This window comes from Mytilus galloprovincialis, chromosome 6, assembly GCF_965363235.1.
Source record: "Mytilus galloprovincialis chromosome 6, xbMytGall1.hap1.1, whole genome shotgun sequence".
In the NCBI taxonomy this organism is placed as follows: domain Eukaryota; kingdom Metazoa; phylum Mollusca; class Bivalvia; order Mytilida; family Mytilidae; genus Mytilus; species Mytilus galloprovincialis.
The window spans coordinates 95,881,674-95,900,790 of NC_134843.1; the positions used below are offsets into that span (position 1 = coordinate 95,881,674).

A 19,117-nucleotide genomic window follows, 5' to 3' on the forward strand; every position below is an offset into this window, starting at 1 on the left:
AATATGTTGTCAATCAAGAAATCAAGCATCTTAATAATATCAGTTTCAGAGAATTTTTTGTTCGAATCAGAGTGATCCTTTACAAAGTAGGACTTATCCCTCCCTAAGACAAGATACTTTTATCTACGTTGGCCATTCTTTTTTACGAAACAAAGCAATACCAACTCTTTCAATTTGTCTTTTAGTTTGGAATGTGGAATATAGTGTAAAGAGTAGAAAAGTCAAATGTTTTAATACTGTTACAAGATGAAAGAGAGTTAAATTGTATGTACTCTAAAAGATCTTTGGAATTTTTAAGTATCCACATCTGATTCACGCCCCCTCTAGAATAGGCAGTTTCACAATAACTTTGAAGTCCGTCTTTGATTGCTGATAAAATAGATGTTAATAATTTCGAAAGAGGTTTCGTGGAGCACTTGGAAGACCCAGCAATATACCGTTGTTTTTAAGGACACTTATGTAGTTTAGGTATCCAATATAGTGATGGCAGATCCAGTTCTTCATCTTTGGTTGAAATTCCAAAGGAACACAGAACAGACCTATGATTATCCAGGATTTCCTCTTTGGTAAGTGTCGTGAGGGTATATGTTGAGTTTCCAAGTGAATTGTCAATACCTAATTCGTCAATCAAGCAGTTAATGTAATGAGTTTTACACACAAAAACGATGTTGTTTGGGGCTTTATCTGCGGGGACAACAACATATTTGTCATGGAGGTAGGATAGGTGTTTTGCAACATTTGGGTCTTTAAAGATTGACGTAGCATGGGCATTGATAGACCCATTCAGTTTCTTAATTCTGATTTGTATCAACGACCTCACTGCCTTAATCCATTCGGAAAGAGTGTCTACGTCTTCCTTCTCGCGCTTAGCCCATTGCCTGGCATAATCCTCAACTGAATCCATCAAAATTTTAAAGTTGTATTTCCAATTGATGGATTTAGGCTCACGATATTTCGGACCTTTCGATAAAACATTTCGTATATAATTTTCATATATAATTGTCGTATATAATTGTCGAAGCCATATATACGGTAACTTTAATTCACATCCTTTTTATTCTTTTACGGGTAGTTGTCTAATTAAACCATACCTTATTATTTGTATATTGATTTAACGAGTAGATTTTAAAGTAGTGTTATATCCTTTTGTCAATTCCCTTTGGTTTTGAATTTGGATAATTTTAAAACACGTACAAGTTGGTAAAATATGACAACTTTGAGAATGGTCGTTCTATAGTATGTCTCTAAGATATATAGCATTTGGAACTTATCTTTTTTTTTTTTAACAACAAATATATTTTTTTATTCTAAAGATATCTTGTTACAATTATACTTCACTGTACAAGCGCCAGAGGAGTATTCCTGCAACTTTTGAAACTATTTGCAACTTACACTACAAACCATTAAAAGTCTGAAATGGCCTATATCTGTACTCGACTGTACTGATTTTTACTCGACCAGTCTGAATTTGTCTGAGATTTACTTGATAATACTCGACTGTAGTCTGAACCATACTTAACAGTCTGAATGTGTACTTGACCAGTACTTAATCATTTTATACGAGTCTGAACCGTACTCGACCTAGTCTGAACCGTACTCGACCTAGTCTGAACCGTTTCGACCTAGTCTGAAAAAAGTAAAATCACAAAAATACTGAACTCAGAGGAAAATCAATTCGGAAAGTCCATAATCACATGGCAAAATCAAATAACAAAACGCATCAAAAAAGAATGGACAAGAACTGTCATATTCCTGACTTGGTACAGGCATTTTCAAATGTAGAAAATGGTGGATTGAACCTGGTTTTATAGCTAGCTAAACCTCTCACTTGTATGACAGTCGCATCAAATTCCATTATATAGTCACCGATGCGTGAACAAAACAAACAGACATAATAGGTAAAAATGTCAAAAATAGGGGTACAGCAGTCAACATTGTGTTATCATCTTAATCACTATAAAAACAACAAATGTAACGAAGAAGTACAAAAAGGCATACATCAAATTAACATCCTCATTTTGATTATATTATACGATTATATTTGTCTATGTAAAATGCACCCATCAAGGAAGGAGGGTATGGGTACTGGTGTAAAATTGCGCGTTTGAAATTCGCACAGGTAGACATGAAATAATTTTGTCGTTCAAAGTATGACGGGATGCATAAATACAGTCACGCAAAATAGATATAACAACCATACTCGACCAAGTCTTAACCAACCTAGACCTATTCTTTGTATCTATCAACTGAATTTTATCAATTTAGGAATTTTTTTAATAAAAATGAAATTTGAACAACAACTTGAAATTAAAAATGGATTTAATACAGTATTGAAATTAAAATTTCACAATAATCAATCATAATATAACTTCAACTCAACTTTAATCAACACTTACATAATAATAAATATCAACTTTTAAAATATAAATAAAACAAGCTGATCAAATAATCTAAAAAAATGAATTGTGACTAATATTTTCAATATTATTCAAAATTTCTGTAGTATTTTATGGTAACTGGACTATTTTCACCATTAACTAAAGCCTAGTATAGATTTATGGTGTCAGTTGAGTTCAGGTAATAATGCAGTGAATGTTTTTTTGATTTAGATATATATAAAATAGTATATAAAACAACTTAATAAATTTTTTTAAAAATGAGAGCTTTTAATTGTTTTGTTTTATTAAACCAAGAATTTAATATAATCATGATAATAGAATTTCCATAGCAATCCTTTTTAAAAAAGGAAATTTATTCCAAAGTATCAGTAGAAAACAATTTCAATTAATTTAAGTATTTTTTTGTCAAATTAACATGTCATACATAAAGCACTTTAATATGTTCTAATTACCTCAGTACATGTGTGTTTTACAGGTAAAAAGAAAGCCCTATTTTCTTAAATTCGTGTATTACTTATCTAGTACATACATGTATATTCGAAAGGCCTTGTTATTTAATTTGAACAGGATGTTGCAATTTTGAATCAATGTTATTTAGAATTTAATACCTCTGACCAGGTGTGATCTAATTTATGAGTTTGCCCCCAAGCAGAGGTTATACTTTATATTTCACCGCTAATCAGAAAAACAATTTTATTTATTTGTTTAATTTTATCCCTTTTTGATATAAGTTATATATAATATATTTTTTTTTATCCTAAATATAATCAGAGATATATTTCTTTTATAAGGTTAATTTTTTTTATAAATTTTGTTGGCTGTTGTTATATATGTCAGTTAAAAAGAAATTTATTTTAACAGTTAAAAAAGTAGAGGTTTTTTGGTCTAGTATGGTTCAGACTGGTCGAGTATTGTTCAGACCTTTGGTTAAGTATGGTTTAGACTGGAAAAATATGTCGAGTACATGCCGAGAATGGGTTAAGACTGTTTCAGACTGGTCGAGTAATAGTTCAGACTATTTTCAACGGCAAAAATAAGGGTCAAGTACGATTCAGTACAGTCAAGTATGGTTCAGACTGGGGTCGAGTAATGTCAAGTAAAAGTCAGACCAATTCAGACTGGTCGAGTAAAAATCAGTACAGTCGAGTACAGATATAGGCCACTTCAGACTTTAATGGTTTGTAGTGTTATCAACACGTCAAGAGAGGTACTTTTTTGTTGAAGTGATAGATTTATAGTTTTTATTATTATTATTTTCATCGATATTATCACAATTGTCACTTATATGTGTTTGAGCTTTTGATTTTGCCATCTGATTAGGGACTTTCCTTTTTGAATTTTCCTCGGAGTTCAGTATTTTTTGTGATTTTACTTTTCTTTTATACACTACAACCTATCAGTTTGCCCTGATGTCTCTGATTGATCATTGGGACTAATTTATTAAAGTTTGCTTTGTATCCAGGCAGTAAAAGGTCATGGCTCAGATATTGTGTACGAAATTGACAGAAAAACAAATCGACAAATACAATACATGTTTCTGAATATGTCAAAGAGGCAACAACCCGACAAAGGGCAGACAACAGCCGAAGGCCACCAATGGGTTTTCAACGTAGCGAGAAAATCCCGCACCCGGAGGTTGTCCTCAGCTGGCTCCTAAATAAAATTATGTACTAGTTCAGTGAAAACGGACGTCACACAAAACTCCAAAACATATAAATGAATTAAAAAATAATTTAAAAACCACAAGACTAACAAAGACCAGGGACCCCTGACTTGGGATAGGCGGGGTTAAACATGTTTTGTGAGATCTCAACCGTCCCCTGTACCTCTACCCAACGTAGAATTCCTTTTTTATCCGAGATTTTTTCCTTTACTCGGGTCTAACTTGCAGTCGAGAATAAGGCAAAGTAAAATATGGTTTGTTAATACCAAGATTTTGAAGTCTTGTCTAATTTTATAAACTTGAATAAGTTTTTTTTTAATCACATTTTGATTTTTAAAGTTACAATGATATTTGCGGCATTCAGTAAAAATAAGTGTCTTTAATGGGTTTTTTTTTTAGTATACAATTGTTGAAAATAAACTCATACCATATCTTCTTTTTTATATATCATCATAGATACCAAGATTGAAAGATACCAAGGCATAAAATTGTACGAAGTTGAAAAGCATAGAGGACCAAAAGTTCCTGAAAGTTTTGCCAAAAAAACAGCGAATAATCTATTTCTGAGGCAGAAAAGCCTTAGTATTTAAAAAAAAATCAAAGTATTGTAAACAGCTTATTTATAACATTTGCCATATCAATGACAATTCAAGTCACAATAGTTCTATTTATGTGTTCTGGCACTTTAGCTATATACTTGAACAGTTTGATCAAGGATAAATTGTTTGTGGTTTAATTTTTAAAAGGACCAATTCAGGTCGAAACATTTATAATCACGTCTTCCTGTTCATTTCCTACTGCACACCTAAGTCTGACTTCCGGCGTACTTATTGATGCAATAAATCCCAGTGGAAATGTTGTGAAATAGTTGCATAGGTTTCCAATCGGCAATCTTCGTGAAGCTGCAGAATAAATTGTTAATATAAGATTTTATTCAATCTCAAACTCGGCAGAAGATATTGGCAAAATACTATCTCCCCTGTAAAAACAAATCAATATGATTGTTAAATACATGATATACATACAATATTTGCCTCTGGATGTTCAACATTTGGTGGGGTTCGTGTTGCTTATTCTTTAGTTTTTCTATGTTGTGTCATGTGTACTATTGTTTGTCTGTTTGTCTTTTTTTTTTCATTTTTAGCCATGGCGTTGTCAGTCTATTTTCGATTTATGAGTTTAAATATCCCTCTGGTATCTCTCATCCCTCATTTATCCAACTATTCATCTATCTAAAATATATATTATTCATAAAGTAAGTATGTAACTTTCGTGTACGTGTTTGTTATACACTAAAACTATTGATTAAATTATCATAATAAATTGAATAATGGAAAAGCTTCAAAGGTTTATAAAAGCAAGTTACAATATTGCATGACAGATGCGCGGTTCGTGTACAAAATTCTCATACGTGACACCCAAATCAACAAAAATTGTAAGATGAAATAAAGTAAGAAGCAAATATCACTTAGGAGTGAGGACCCAATTCTCCAAAATGTTTGCGAAATACATCTAAGGGAATCTATTCCTGGGGTAGACAATCCTTGATATTTAGAACAATTCAAAGGCTGTCATCAGTAGCATATCAGATCTTTCAAGATTTGTAAATATTGCAAATCTAGAATTTTCTGTATTTATCATTATTGAAGAATATTAAAAGATTTTAAATAGATTGGATAATATCACATAATATATGAAGATAGACTCTGTAAACAGAACCCATTCCAGTTTTGTAGAGTTATTTTACCACTGGTATTTCCCTATTTAAAAATACAATTCATCCTGAATCATTCTTTGCACATATTTTTCAATATCTTTTGGGACAAATTTCGATAAAACTTACGTTTGCCTGTCATGTTTCTTTCGGTGATATAGGAACCATTGTTTGCATCATATTTGTACCAGTGCATAGTTATAGGCGGTTTTCCAACATACGCATCACATTCTATATGAACTTCTTCACCTGCCTTTACCCCTATGAATGTCTTATTAAGAACAGATGATCCATTTACTGTTATTGTTGGTCTTTCAGGGTGAGCTGTAAAATAAAAAAAAAATAATAGTTATCAAAGGTACCAGGATTATAATTTAGTACGCCAGACGCGCGTTTCGTCTACATAAGACTCATCAGTGACGCTCATATCAAAATATTTAAACAGCCAAACAAGTACAAAGTTGAAGAGCATTAAGGATCCAAAATTCCAAAAAAGTTGTGTCAAGTACGGCTAAGGTAATCTATGCCTAGTATAAGAAAATCCTGAGTTTTTCGAAAAATTCAAAGTTTTGTAAACAGGAAATTTATAAAAATGACCACATTATTGATATACCGACGTGTTGACTACTGGGCTGGTGATACCCTCGGGGATGAAACGTCCACCAGCAGTGGCATCGACCCAGTGGTGTAAATAGTTACCAAAGGTACCAGGATTATGAACATGTGTTTAACATTGAATGAAGCAAGAATAAACATACATAATTGGTTCTAAATGAAACAAGCCTTGTTTAACTATTTCTTTTTATAATCATTATACGAAAATTGAACAGTTTGAGTTACAAAAAAAACGTTGTCAACCTGTAGTCAAATCACTCTGCGAGCACTTTTTATCGTTACTGCTTTTCTTGTGAATCTCCATTAAATTTCTATTCGCGCGCGCGATCGGTAGTGCATATTGCACATTATGTCTCTGCGTTCTTTCGTCCGGTCATTCGATTGTCCTTTTGCACTTTTCTTCATTACCCCATGATGACCTAGTGCACTTGCAGTTTTATTTTTCATTCTATTTAATTGATTTTTAGGGTTTCCAACAACAAAACAAGGACATACTAATGTCTGTTAACATGAAATATAGTGGTAAGAAGAATTTTAGTTTACTCCGAAATCAATAACTGGATTCTCAGATATGGTGCTCTATACTTATTTCTAAAAAGGTTTTCATGACATATGCTGGAGACAAAAAGTTAAGGAAGTCTATCATTTCCGTTATATAGCACCGGCTTATAAAAATAAAAAATAGTCAAAATTACCCTTTTCTCGACTTTTTCAATTTATTTGAGAAACCTTCATTTGTTTGTCAGTACATTTATTCTAAAAGTAAATGAAACACTGAAAATGTTTTAAAAAAGTGGTTCCTTTCAAATTTAATGAAATATTGATATAAATTTTGTACATACTCACAATTAACAACTAAAGCATACGAATCTGAAAACATTTGCAGTGACCCCTGGTCATTGTGACCACCAACAACGCACTCATAGTGTGCTTCATCCTCACACTCCATTGTTCTCATCATAACATTAACACGTTGGTCAGCTACACTTCCATTAATCTCCATCCTTGATCTGTATTTACTATCACGGAAAAACTCGCCCAGTTCTGTTTTATTACCAGTAGCAATAACGACGTCATGTAATAGGAAAAGACCATTTCTTCTTATAGTTATCCACTGTGGAGTTTTAACCAAATTTGAATTGAACTCGCATGATATATTAACATCTCTTGAATCAAGGAAAACATGCTCTGGTACGATTTTAATGTTGATATCTATCAAGTAAGAATAGTAAACATTGTTTTTATTTTGTTATTGCAAGAGTCAATATTATATTGTCTCGATCTAAATTCCTAGTGAAAATAAGCTACAGATTTCAACTATTTTTTTAGATTAAGAAAACAGCAAATAAAAAAACTATCACTGACACAAAACTGTGAATAGTACATTTGATAGAAACCCAAAGCATATGAGCCCATTTGACAGCATCTCATGTCTAGGTTCAGTGGACCGTGAATCGGGTCAACAGTAGCATAAATTCGCATCATATTAATAAACAAATTTCAAGCTGATGTTGACACGACTATATTGTCAACTTCCTAAAGCTTTAACCTGATACAAAACTGAATAACCGACGGACGCAAAGACCCGAAAACGTAATGTTTTACAACTAACGTAGGCGGAACTTAAATATAAAGTTCATGGTATAGTTTTTAAGATAGAACAATAGTAAACCCCTGAAAAAACTATGACTTACCTTTTGTCCCTGCTTCAGCCAAATAAAGAGCTATGCAAGCTAATCTCACATACGTTATCATATTTCATAAATTTCGGAATTCTAAATAGATATATGAGTACATGTTCTCCTGTCCTAGTTAAATTATAGTAGATAGGAAGTATACAATATCATACATACAGATAAATATGGAAGGTTGTAGACTTCATGTCACTGACTGTCCGTGGTCGAACGATGAATAACTCTATCAAAATTTCTCTAGATATTTTTATTCTTGCTATAATCCTAGTGCTTTACAGTTTGGTGAATAATTGCAACAGTAGTATAACGCTGTTCGATAGTCATAAATCGATTAATCGAAAACAAATCCGGGTCACAGACCAAAAAAAACGAATCCAACGGAATAACAGAAATACTGAACTGCAACAACGACAATTGCCAACATACATAGAAACGGACATTTGATAACAACTGTCATATTCCTCACTTGATACAGGATATTTTAAGGTAGATTCGTACTATATTTTGTCCTTTATAACTTTTTTGATTCGAGCGTTACAAGTGAGCCTTTTTTTAGACGAAACGTGGGTTTGGCACAAAAACAAAATGTGTATCATGGTATCTATGTTGAGTTCATTTACAAGCATATAGTCGATGCCACTGCTGATGGAGTTTATTATTCCCCGAGGGTATCACCAGCCTAGTAGTCGGCACTTCTGTGTTGAGATGAACTATTATTGATATGGTCATAATCATAAATAATTTTTTTTAAATACTAAGGCTTTTCTACCTTAGGAATAGATAACCTAAGCTGTATTTGGCAAAACTGTATGGGGTTTTTTTTTTATCCTCAATGCTCTTCAACTTCGTACTATATTTGACCTTTTTAACTCATTTTTACTCAAACTTCACTGATGAGTTTTTTGTAGACGAAACGCGCGTCTTGCGCAAATAGAAAAGTTGTATCCTGGTATCTATGATGAGTTTATTCATTATATACCGCCATCTTCGATTGTTCAAGAGCAGTTCACAATCGTTGTACTTTTTTAAGACAGATTTTTATTTTATGTGTTACCTTAGCCGTATTTCGCACAACTTTTTGGAATTTTTGGTAATCAATTCTCCTCAACTTTGTACTTGTTTGGCTTTATAACTATTTTGATCTGAGCGTCACTGATGAGTCTTATGGCGTATAACATTATATGCCTGGTACCTTTGATAACAGATCTTCATCTTATGTGTTACTGTGAAAGAAAAGCAAATAAATCATGTGCATATAGTTGCTTTCAACTTAAAATCATGCATATGAACTAGCTGACTTATTATCTTAACATTTCCATACATATAGACAATACAATTAGAATTCAAACCACAAACGATGAAACATAACACACTATCGAATCAGGCTTACAAAAGACACATCATAACTAAAAACATAAATGTTTGATATATATAGATACCGAGACACATCTATTAGCAATGTGAATTCACACTCGGTAAAACAGTCATGTTCTAGAATATGCCATTGTCGGTCTTTAGCAGACCAGACGACGTGGACTGTAAACCACAATCTAAGCTGTGGTAAAAAAAAGTCGTGGTAAATAAGTGATGAAAGTGAAAGTTTTTAATAAATAACTGTCTTTTGTGGAGAAATAAAAAAATTAAAACGAACAGCTATGGGAACCCAAGGAAATGATAATCTAAGTCGAATGGTAAAATTTCTTTCTAAATTTAAGGTCGTCAATGCTGATTAGCATTTTATTCTACCTTTTTAACGTTTTTGATTTTTTAACGTCACTGATGAGTATTTTGTGGCCGAAAAGCGAGTCTGATGTATAAAATGTTATATGATAAGTTTATTTCAAGCAAACCTACGGATGAGTTTAGTATAAAGGACATTGTGAGATTATAATACTTATGGAACTTTTTTTAAAGGTACATATTTCGACTTGTAAAATGTAAAATGAAAAAAAAAACAAGAATGTGTCCCCAGTACACGGATGCCCCATCCGCGCTATCATTTTCTATGTTCAGTGGACCTCGAAATTGGGGGGAAATCTCTAATTTGACATTGATTTAAGAAAGATCATATCACAAGAAACATGTGTACTAAGTTTCAAGTTGATTGGACTTCAAGTTCATCACAAACTACCTCGACCAAAAACTTTATCCTGAAGAGGGACAGACGGACGAACGGACGAACGAACAGAAGGACGTACGTACAGACCAGAAAACATAATGCCCATAAATGGGGCATAAAAAAGAAACAAACCAACAATCCTTGACACATAAACTAGAAATGTGCTTTAATTTATGTACATGAAAAAAGTAAAATCACAAAAGTACTGAACTCAGAGGAAAATCAAATCGGAAAGTCCCTAATCACATGGCAAAATCTTATGACAAAAACATCAAAAACGAATGGACAAGAACTGTCATAATCCTGACTTGGTACATGCATATTCAAATGTAGAAAATGGTGGACTAAACCTGGTTTTATAGCGATAAACTCTCTCATCAAAGCCTTTGCTTTTCGACTAATTTTATGATTTTTAGAGGATATTTTAATAGTTAAACAAAGGTACCATGCTCATAATTTAATTTACCAGACGCGCTTTTCGTCTACATAAAACACACCAGTGACGCTCTGATCAAAATAGTTATAAAGCCAAACAAGTACGACGCTGAAGCGCATTAAGGACCAAAAAATCCAAGACATTGTGCCAAATACGGGTAAGGTTATCCATTCCTGGAATAAGAAAATATTTCTAAAAATTTACAAAAAATTCAAGGATTGAAATTCATGCCAACACCGAAGTGCTGACTACTGGGCTCGGAGACAATAGTTAACAAAGGTACCAGGATTATAATTTAATTCGCCAGACGTGTGTTTCGTCTACATTAAACTCATCAGTGACACTCAGATCAAAATAGTTATAAAGCCAAAGAAGTACAAAGTTGAGGAGCATTGATGATCCTAAATTCCAAAAAGTTGTGACAAATAGGGCAAAATTTGCCATTTCTGTAAATACTGTGCAATTTATTTTTGATAAGGAATTATTGTATTTCGTTTTATAAAATTCATACCATTTCATAAAACGATAAGCAAAGAAGAGCCTGGAAAATACTGAAGTCCGAGGAAAATTCAAAACGGAAGGCCAAAATAAATTGCAAAATGAAATGATAAAACACATCAAACGAATGAACAACAACTGTCATTTTCCTGACTTGGTGCAGACATTTTCAAATGTAGAAAATGGTGGATTGAACTTGGTTTTATAGCGCTAAACCTCTCATTTATATGACAGTCGAATCAATTTCCATTATATTAACAACGATGCGTGAACAAAACAGACATAACAGGCAAAATGGTCAAAAATATGGGCACATCAGTCATTACTGTATAATGGTGTCACAATCTCAAAACAAACAAATATTCAACAAAGAAGCACAAAAAGCATCTATCAAATTTAACAACCACATTCATTGCTTACTTATATATGAAATTGAGAAAGGAAATGGGGAATGTGCCAAAGCGACAACAACCCGACCAACAGTCGAAGGCCACTGATGGGTCTTCAATGTTGCGAGAAACTCCCGCACCCGGAGGCGTCCTTCAGCTGGCCCCTTAAAAATATGTATGCTAGTACAGTGATAATGGACGTCATACTAAACTCTGAATTATACACAAGAAACTAAAATAAAAATCATACAAGACTAACAAAGGCCAGAGGCGCCTGACAAAATTGCGGCGGGGTTATACATGTTTATGAGATCTCAACCATCCCCCTATACCTCTAGCCAATGTAGAAAAGTAAACATATAACAATACGCACATTAAAATTTAGTTCAAGAGAAGTCCGAGTCCGATGTCAGAAGATGTAACAAAAGAAAATAAATAAAATGACAATAATACATAAATAACAACAGACTACTAACAGTTAACTGACATGCCAGCTCCAGACCTCAATTAAACTGATTGAAAGATTATGTCTTCCTCATATGAATATCAGGCACAATCCCTCCCGTTAGGGGTTTAGTATTATACTATCATAAAATATATGAGAAGAACATAACCCGTGTCATGCCAACAACTGTTTTAAAAAAAAATGTGTTTAGTTCCGATGCAAAGACCCTATAAGTGAATCAATATTAAAGCCAAAATATGCAATCTTTAATGACCTGAATACAGTATCGTAACTATATCCCTTCCAAATAAGTCTATTTAAAGGTTTTGTAAGCTTTTGAGGTGAATACTGACATTTTTGTGCTTTGTACAGAATATTACCATAAAGATTGGATGTGAAATACCTGAACATATAAGATGTCTGCATGTTGAGTTATATTTACGAATTATTTCCTTATACCGATGATAAAATTTAGTAAATGTTTTGACTAGTTCGTGATATCGAAAACCCTGGTGTAATAATTTTTCAGTAATACATAAATTTCTCTCGCTAAAATCGAATACGTTGTTACTTACATACACGAGAGAATCGTACAAGTTGAGATATATAAACACCATAGATGGTGACAAGAGAACGTCACCATCTAAAAATTGTTAATTAACGATAGGAAATGAAAAATCATCTCTTTTATCATAATTTTTTTGTATTAAGCTTCCCTTTAATGTTATCGATATCAAGATCGAGGAAAGGGCAGTGGTCATTGTTAGTATTAGCTTTATTTACAGTAAGTTCAACAGGGTAAATTTATATACATACTGAAGTCGTCATTATTGAGAGCTAATATATCATCCAAATATCTAAAAGTAATGTTTAATTTTTGTGTCAAATGTTGTTTTGATGGGTCTTTGCTAATTCTAGTCATAAATTGTAACTCATAGCAATACAAAAACAGGTCCGCAATAAGTGGTGCACAGTAAGTCCCCATTGGAATTCCAATAACTTGACAATATACGGAATCTCCAAAGCGAACAAAAATGTTATCAAGTAAACATATGTATATATGTATTTAAGATCAACCCATGAAGAATTGATATATGCCTGCATTCACATCAACTCTAAGTGTTTGACGTCAGAAAATGTAAACGTCACACAGGAAGAAATATGAAATAATTTTGTCGTTCAAAGTATTTTCAATGTTATAATTTTACATTGGGAATGGTGGTACATGTATAAAGGGTTGAAAAATCAAAAGTTTTGTTAGAACTTATTTCAGAAAAAAGATCGAGATTTAAAATTATCCAAAAGTTCTTTTTTTAGAATCCATATATTTGGTTAATACTACTTCGCGAGTCAAATAATTATGTCGTTCAAAGTATTTTTAAAATTATAATAGAACAATAACATAATGGCGGGATCATTAAAAGACACAGCCACGTCATATGTACCAAAGAAACATAAAAAGTCACACTGTACGAACATTTTACGACCGGACAAATCTGAAAGTATGGATAATAAGCTTTCAAATGATATACACTATTTGTAAGGTTGGGACATTAAAGTCGTTAACAATGGGGATTGGTGAAAAATGTCACTCTACGACGAGGTAAATAAAGGCAACAGTAGTATACCGCTGTTCGAAACTCATAAACCGATAGAGAAAAAAACAAATCCGGGTTACAAACTAAAACTGAGGGAAACGCATCAAATATATATAAGTTATAGGTAAGATTCAGTACTCATCAGAAACTGTTTTTTTTTTAATGTTAGCTTTTTGCTTTTATGTAACGTATTCTTTGTTATAAGCAATGAAAACAACACGTTATAAATTGTGTGCGTCTGAAGCGCTTTTCTGTATTTACCTTCATCAGGAACACTCAATGCCAAACATTTGAAAGCCAGGGATATATAAGAATCAAAACAGTTGAAGACAATAAGATAAAAAAAAAAGTACATAAAAATAGCCAAATCCATATACGGTCAACTTTGCTTTAGGGAGTTGAATCCTTAGTTTCCAATTAATTTCAAACTTTTAAACAGACAATTTTATTAGGAAGAATGTTATATATTTCTAACCATTTCGTATTGACTCGATATAGTTTTGTCATTACTTGATGTGGTTTTGTCATTGCGCGATGTGGTTTCATCATGATTTAATGTGGTTGTGTCATTAGGTTAGGTGGTTTTAACATTACATAATGAAATTTCGCTTTGTCGAGAATACAGAACGTTGATCACTATTGATATGGAGTTTCAAAAGATCTACCAGCAGAGGTATCTACCTATTGACGCTATAAATTATATACGTCCGAAGCGCTTTTCTGGTTTAAAAAAAAATTAAATTGTGTTCTACATGCAAGTACTAATGTGAACAACTGAGTAGTGCATTTGCATCAGTTGTTGAATTTTAAATAATGAATTGCAAAATACTGAATTCAAAACAGCAAAGAAAATCCAATCTTGGTACACAAATATTTTCACTTGTAAACGTGTGTGAGCATGCATGTAACAATGTTTAAAATGTTCTATGGGCCCATGGCTGGTGCGACTGTTATAATGACGTCCTCTTCTTCATTACCTACGGCACATCTAAGTCTTACTTCCGGTGTACTTAAGGAGGCGATAAACCTTATAGAAAACTTTGTATACCATCTACAAAGGTCTCGCTCCAACAATCTGCGTTCAACTGTAAATATAACATTCTTTTGTTAAATTGAAACATTATATTGCACACAAAAAAACAGTAAGATAAAGTCTTTAAAGAAATTTCGCTTTGTCGAGAATACAGAACGTTGATCACTATTGATATGGAGTTTCAAAAGATCTAATTATGTTGAATATCTTCCTTATGTCGTAACTATAATCCCTTCCCTTTTCACCACGAATGTGAACTAACTACCGAATTGTACTATTTACCGGGTTTGTAATAACATGAGCAACACGACGGTGCCACATGTGGAGCAGGATCTGCTTACCCTTCTGGAGCACCTGCGATCACCCTCAGTTTTGGTGGGGTTCGTGTTGCTTAGTCTTTAATTTTCTTTGTTGTGTCCTTTGTACTATTATTTGTCTGTTTGTCTTTTTATTTTTTAGCCATGGCGTTGTCAGTTTATTTTCGATTTATGAGTTTGACTGTCCCTCTGGTATCTTTTGCCCCTCTTTTATCTATATTTATCAAAGATTTAAAATTCATAATTTACCTATTTATTATGTGTTTAATCGATAATACTTACTTTTGGTTATCATATTTCTTTCAATAACATAGGAACCATTATTGTTGTCATACCGGTACCAGAACATAGGTTTTGGTGGTTTGCCAACCAGGGCATCACATTCCACTTTCACTTCATCACCATCTACCACACCAATTGCCATCTTTGCAGGAACAATCAAGTTATTCATTTTCACAATCGGTCTCTTTGAATGTGCTGTTAAAGATTAAACATTTAGAAGTGCAGTGTAAGTATCTACGATGTTCTTTTTTGTGACGTCGATTTGCTGTCGTATTGACATACCACCAACATATCCTTTTTGTACGCTGACGATATAATATCAATAAGTAAGATATATATAAGTTTGGTTTATAATGAGATCATAAAATTGAGAAAGGAAATGGGGAATATGCCAAAGCGACAACAACCCGACCAACAGCCGAAGGCCACCAATGGGTCTTCAATGTAGCGAGAATTTCCGCACCCGTAGGTGTCCTTCAGCTGGCCCCTAAAAATATGTATACTAGTACAGTGATAATGGACGTCATACTAAACTCCGAATTATACACAAGAAACTAAAATTAAAAATCATACAAGACTAACAAAGGCCAGAGGCTCCTGACTTGGGACAGGCGCAAAATTGCAGCGGGGTTAAACATGTTTATGAGATCTCAACCTTCCCCCTATACCTCTAGCCAATGTAGAAAAGTAAACGTAGACTGGTTACAAAAGGCATGAGTTGATAAAAGCCTAGTCACACGTGTCCGCTTCCATGTATCAAGATGGTAGCATTGATGACGAGTACACTCTATAAGCACAAGAGTGTGTAGTTGAATAATTAGTCAGAAGTTGAAACATGGATGGTAAAGCTCATCAGAATAATTTGTATGTGTTATGAATTCAATAGGTGAATCAATGTTCCAATATTATTGATGGTTGATTAATATTGACAGAACTTAGCAATAAACCTTTTTTAAGTTGATTTTGTTCTAAATAATTCACTGTGAGAAAATGCTGAATTATTATTAAACTAATATATATCAGTCAGAAACAAAACTGTCAATAAAATATTTGAGTCTCACTTTTTAGAATTCATGCAATTCGAATAAAGTGCGTCTTCCGTAGTGTCCCGTTTTATTAAAAGACATGTTTATAAAGGACTGAAATTCCTCTTTGACTAGAGAATTGGGATATGTCGTGTGTGCACGGGCAATATTATCCCTACAAAACTGTAGTCGTAAGCTCGATTACGGGTTCTCCTAATTAGAAAAATGGTTAAAAGTATTGTTAAAACAAATTATTGACATAAAACGTGGTGTAATAAATATATCAGTACACTTACAATTCACAACTAAGGAATATGAATCTGTAAACCTTTCCAGTCCCCCCTTCTCATTAAATCCACCAGCTGTACACTCGTAGTGAGCCTCGTCCAAGCATTCCACGGTTTTCATCGATACTTTTACAAATTTCTCTTTGATACTACCGGTTACTTCCATTCTGTTAGTAAATTCTCTGCCACTGAAGAAGTAACCAATACTAGGGGGATTTCCATCAGTCATGGTAACCATGTCATGTTTTCCATACCAACCGTTCCTGACAATAGTTATCCATGTAGGAGTTTTGACAGACTGTGAATTGTACTCGCATTTAATCATCAAGTCGTCAGTGTCTAGGTAAACAATCTCTGGTTCTATCCTTACATTGATATCTGGAAAATGTTTGTTGAAATACATCTTTTTATTTTCACCAAGAATAAGATGGAAGGACGAATAATGTGCACATATTTTTTAGAATCCTTTTCGTTTGGAAGTTGATGCTATCTTATTTTTGAAAAATGGCAGGATTATTCCCTTGAAATATATTTCACTCAAGGGCTATTGAAAATTCATTCTTACTAAAATGCTGCTTAGTGCAAGAACTTTGGGGTTCCATAACAAATGTATTTCTGAAATTATATTATATCAAATTTAACTGTTAACACTTGAATAATTTTTAAAATGCACGTTTGCTAGGTTTTGTCAAATTTAAGTGTTCATCCAAAACTATATAAAACGAAATTCCATCATATATCTTTATAGAGTAACTTGGAGTCAAAGGAAACTATTGGCTTGTTTAATATTTTTAAATATTTTGATAAGTGTAAAAGCTGTTACAACTTACCTTTTGAAAGTACTCCACCAAAATATATACCAAGAACAGCTAATATCACATACATCTCCATGTTTCTGAAAGTTATCAAATGACTCGTGCATCTTTACTTCTCAATACCTTTGTATATAAGACTTTTGTTGACATTATACAGTTGATAGGAAGTCAACAGTATCCTATTCTGATTACATATATCATCAAGGTTATGTCAATAAATAAAGAATTTAACAATATGAAATTCTCTTTCTGGATAGTTTAAAACAATATGTTACGTAATGGAATTACAAAATGTAGAATCATTTCGACATCGTTGTTTTCCATTCGTTCCGTTTGTTGATATTGTCGCGCATTTGATTTTGTCAGGTTTAGCGGACATCCCCTTTGTTTAATTATCTTGCAGTTTAGTATTTTTGTTAATACTTTTTTCCGGTGTTTCCTTCATCATGTTTATCTTTACTAACTGTGTACATACACCGAATGTAAATACTTCAGCTTTCTTGTAGAAATAAATTCATTTGATACTGTTGTAGGTAAAAATCCGGATATTATTTGCTTTCGGTGATGTTACAAACGAAAAAAATAGGGCGGAATAGTTGTTACGACAAATATAACATATGCCTCGTTATCAGTGACACAGTTATTCCATATTGTTTTAACAACTTACAATGACGCTCATGACATTTAAGAAGTTACTATTTGAATTTAACACTTGGTTCCATAGCTTCCCTGTGAGCAGCAATCTTCTATCAAGGAAATGTCTCAATAGAAGATTGTTTGAAATCATCACAGTAAACACTAGCTCTGGTATATCGTACCAATTTAGAGATTTAAACTCTTTCTAACGTACAGCAAAGGTGTTGCTGCATGTTGTGAGATGGAAAGTTTACAATGGGAAAATTGAAATGATCTCAGCTAGCATCACAGTCTCTTTTCATAACGTCTTTCTTATACAAATAAAGGCGCAATATTAGAGAAAAGAGAAGCATAAGTGGTTGGTTACCTTATGGAAAACCGACTGGGTTGACAAAAAACACCCTCAACTCAACCAAGCGAATGTCTATCATAAATCAATTAATTTAATGGTGCAAGTTTCATATAATGATTGTGATGTTTGTATCAGAGTAGCAGTATTCAAAGCATTATCTGTCCCTTACTCAAACAATATGTATGATATCTAAAATGAAATCCAATTATTCACTCACAACGAAGGTACAGTATATGTACCATGACCTACATAAAGATAAATCATATGTAACTTCAGTTGTTCATATTCCCCCTTAGATATTATAGTGAAATAAATACTAAGTAGCTGTCTGATAACAGTAGAATCATACTCAATCACAATGTTAGTGCCTACAAATTCTTGTAGGAAGGTCAACAACAGATCAACGGTAAGTATGATACAAATATTACCTTATATAGTGGTTATACAATGCACAATAGTCATGATAAGATCACAGGTGCATATTACCAGCGTGTAATAATTTGAAGATTACAGTCAACTGTTAATACAGAAAGTTAGATACTAAATCTGACACCATTTTATATTTGGACAATGCATAATAATTATGTAAGTGGCGAACTAACCTGTAATGTTCACATTGCCACTAAAACTAGAGTATAGTTTGGCAATAACTTTGATGCTAAACTTTGATTGCTGATAAAATAGATATTAATAATTAGAAAAGGAGTTCGTTAAGCATTTGACAGACAAAGATAGGAACAAAATAAGAAATGGAGTGTTTGAAGAGTAGCCATCGTTGATTGGTGATGTGACGATCGCCG

The 19,117-nt window shown here is 33.0% G+C and overlaps 2 protein-coding genes across 2 annotated transcripts; both read right to left on the bottom strand.

The window, feature by feature from the left end:
- Positions 1–4,665: 4,665 nt before the first annotated feature.
- Positions 4,666–8,241, bottom strand: LOC143078441 (V-set and immunoglobulin domain-containing protein 4-like). The gene is made up of 4 exons (XM_076253310.1): positions 8,086–8,241; positions 7,238–7,603; positions 5,906–6,100; positions 4,666–4,964 (listed from the first exon to the last, which is right to left on the bottom strand). Exons 1-4 carry the CDS (start codon positions 8,144–8,146, stop codon positions 4,816–4,818), a joined length of 771 nt encoding a protein of 256 aa, XP_076109425.1. The 5' UTR covers positions 8,147–8,241; the 3' UTR covers positions 4,666–4,815.
- A 6,162-nt stretch (positions 8,242–14,403) lies between these two features.
- LOC143080815 (uncharacterized) lies at positions 14,404–18,810 on the bottom strand. Its single transcript, XM_076256873.1, has 5 exons — positions 18,746–18,810; positions 17,345–17,409; positions 16,524–16,892; positions 15,203–15,397; positions 14,404–14,655 (listed from the first exon to the last, which is right to left on the bottom strand). Exons 2-5 carry the CDS (start codon positions 17,403–17,405, stop codon positions 14,495–14,497), a joined length of 786 nt encoding a protein of 261 aa, XP_076112988.1. The 5' UTR covers positions 17,406–17,409; positions 18,746–18,810; the 3' UTR covers positions 14,404–14,494.
- Positions 18,811–19,117: the final 307 nt, after the last annotated feature.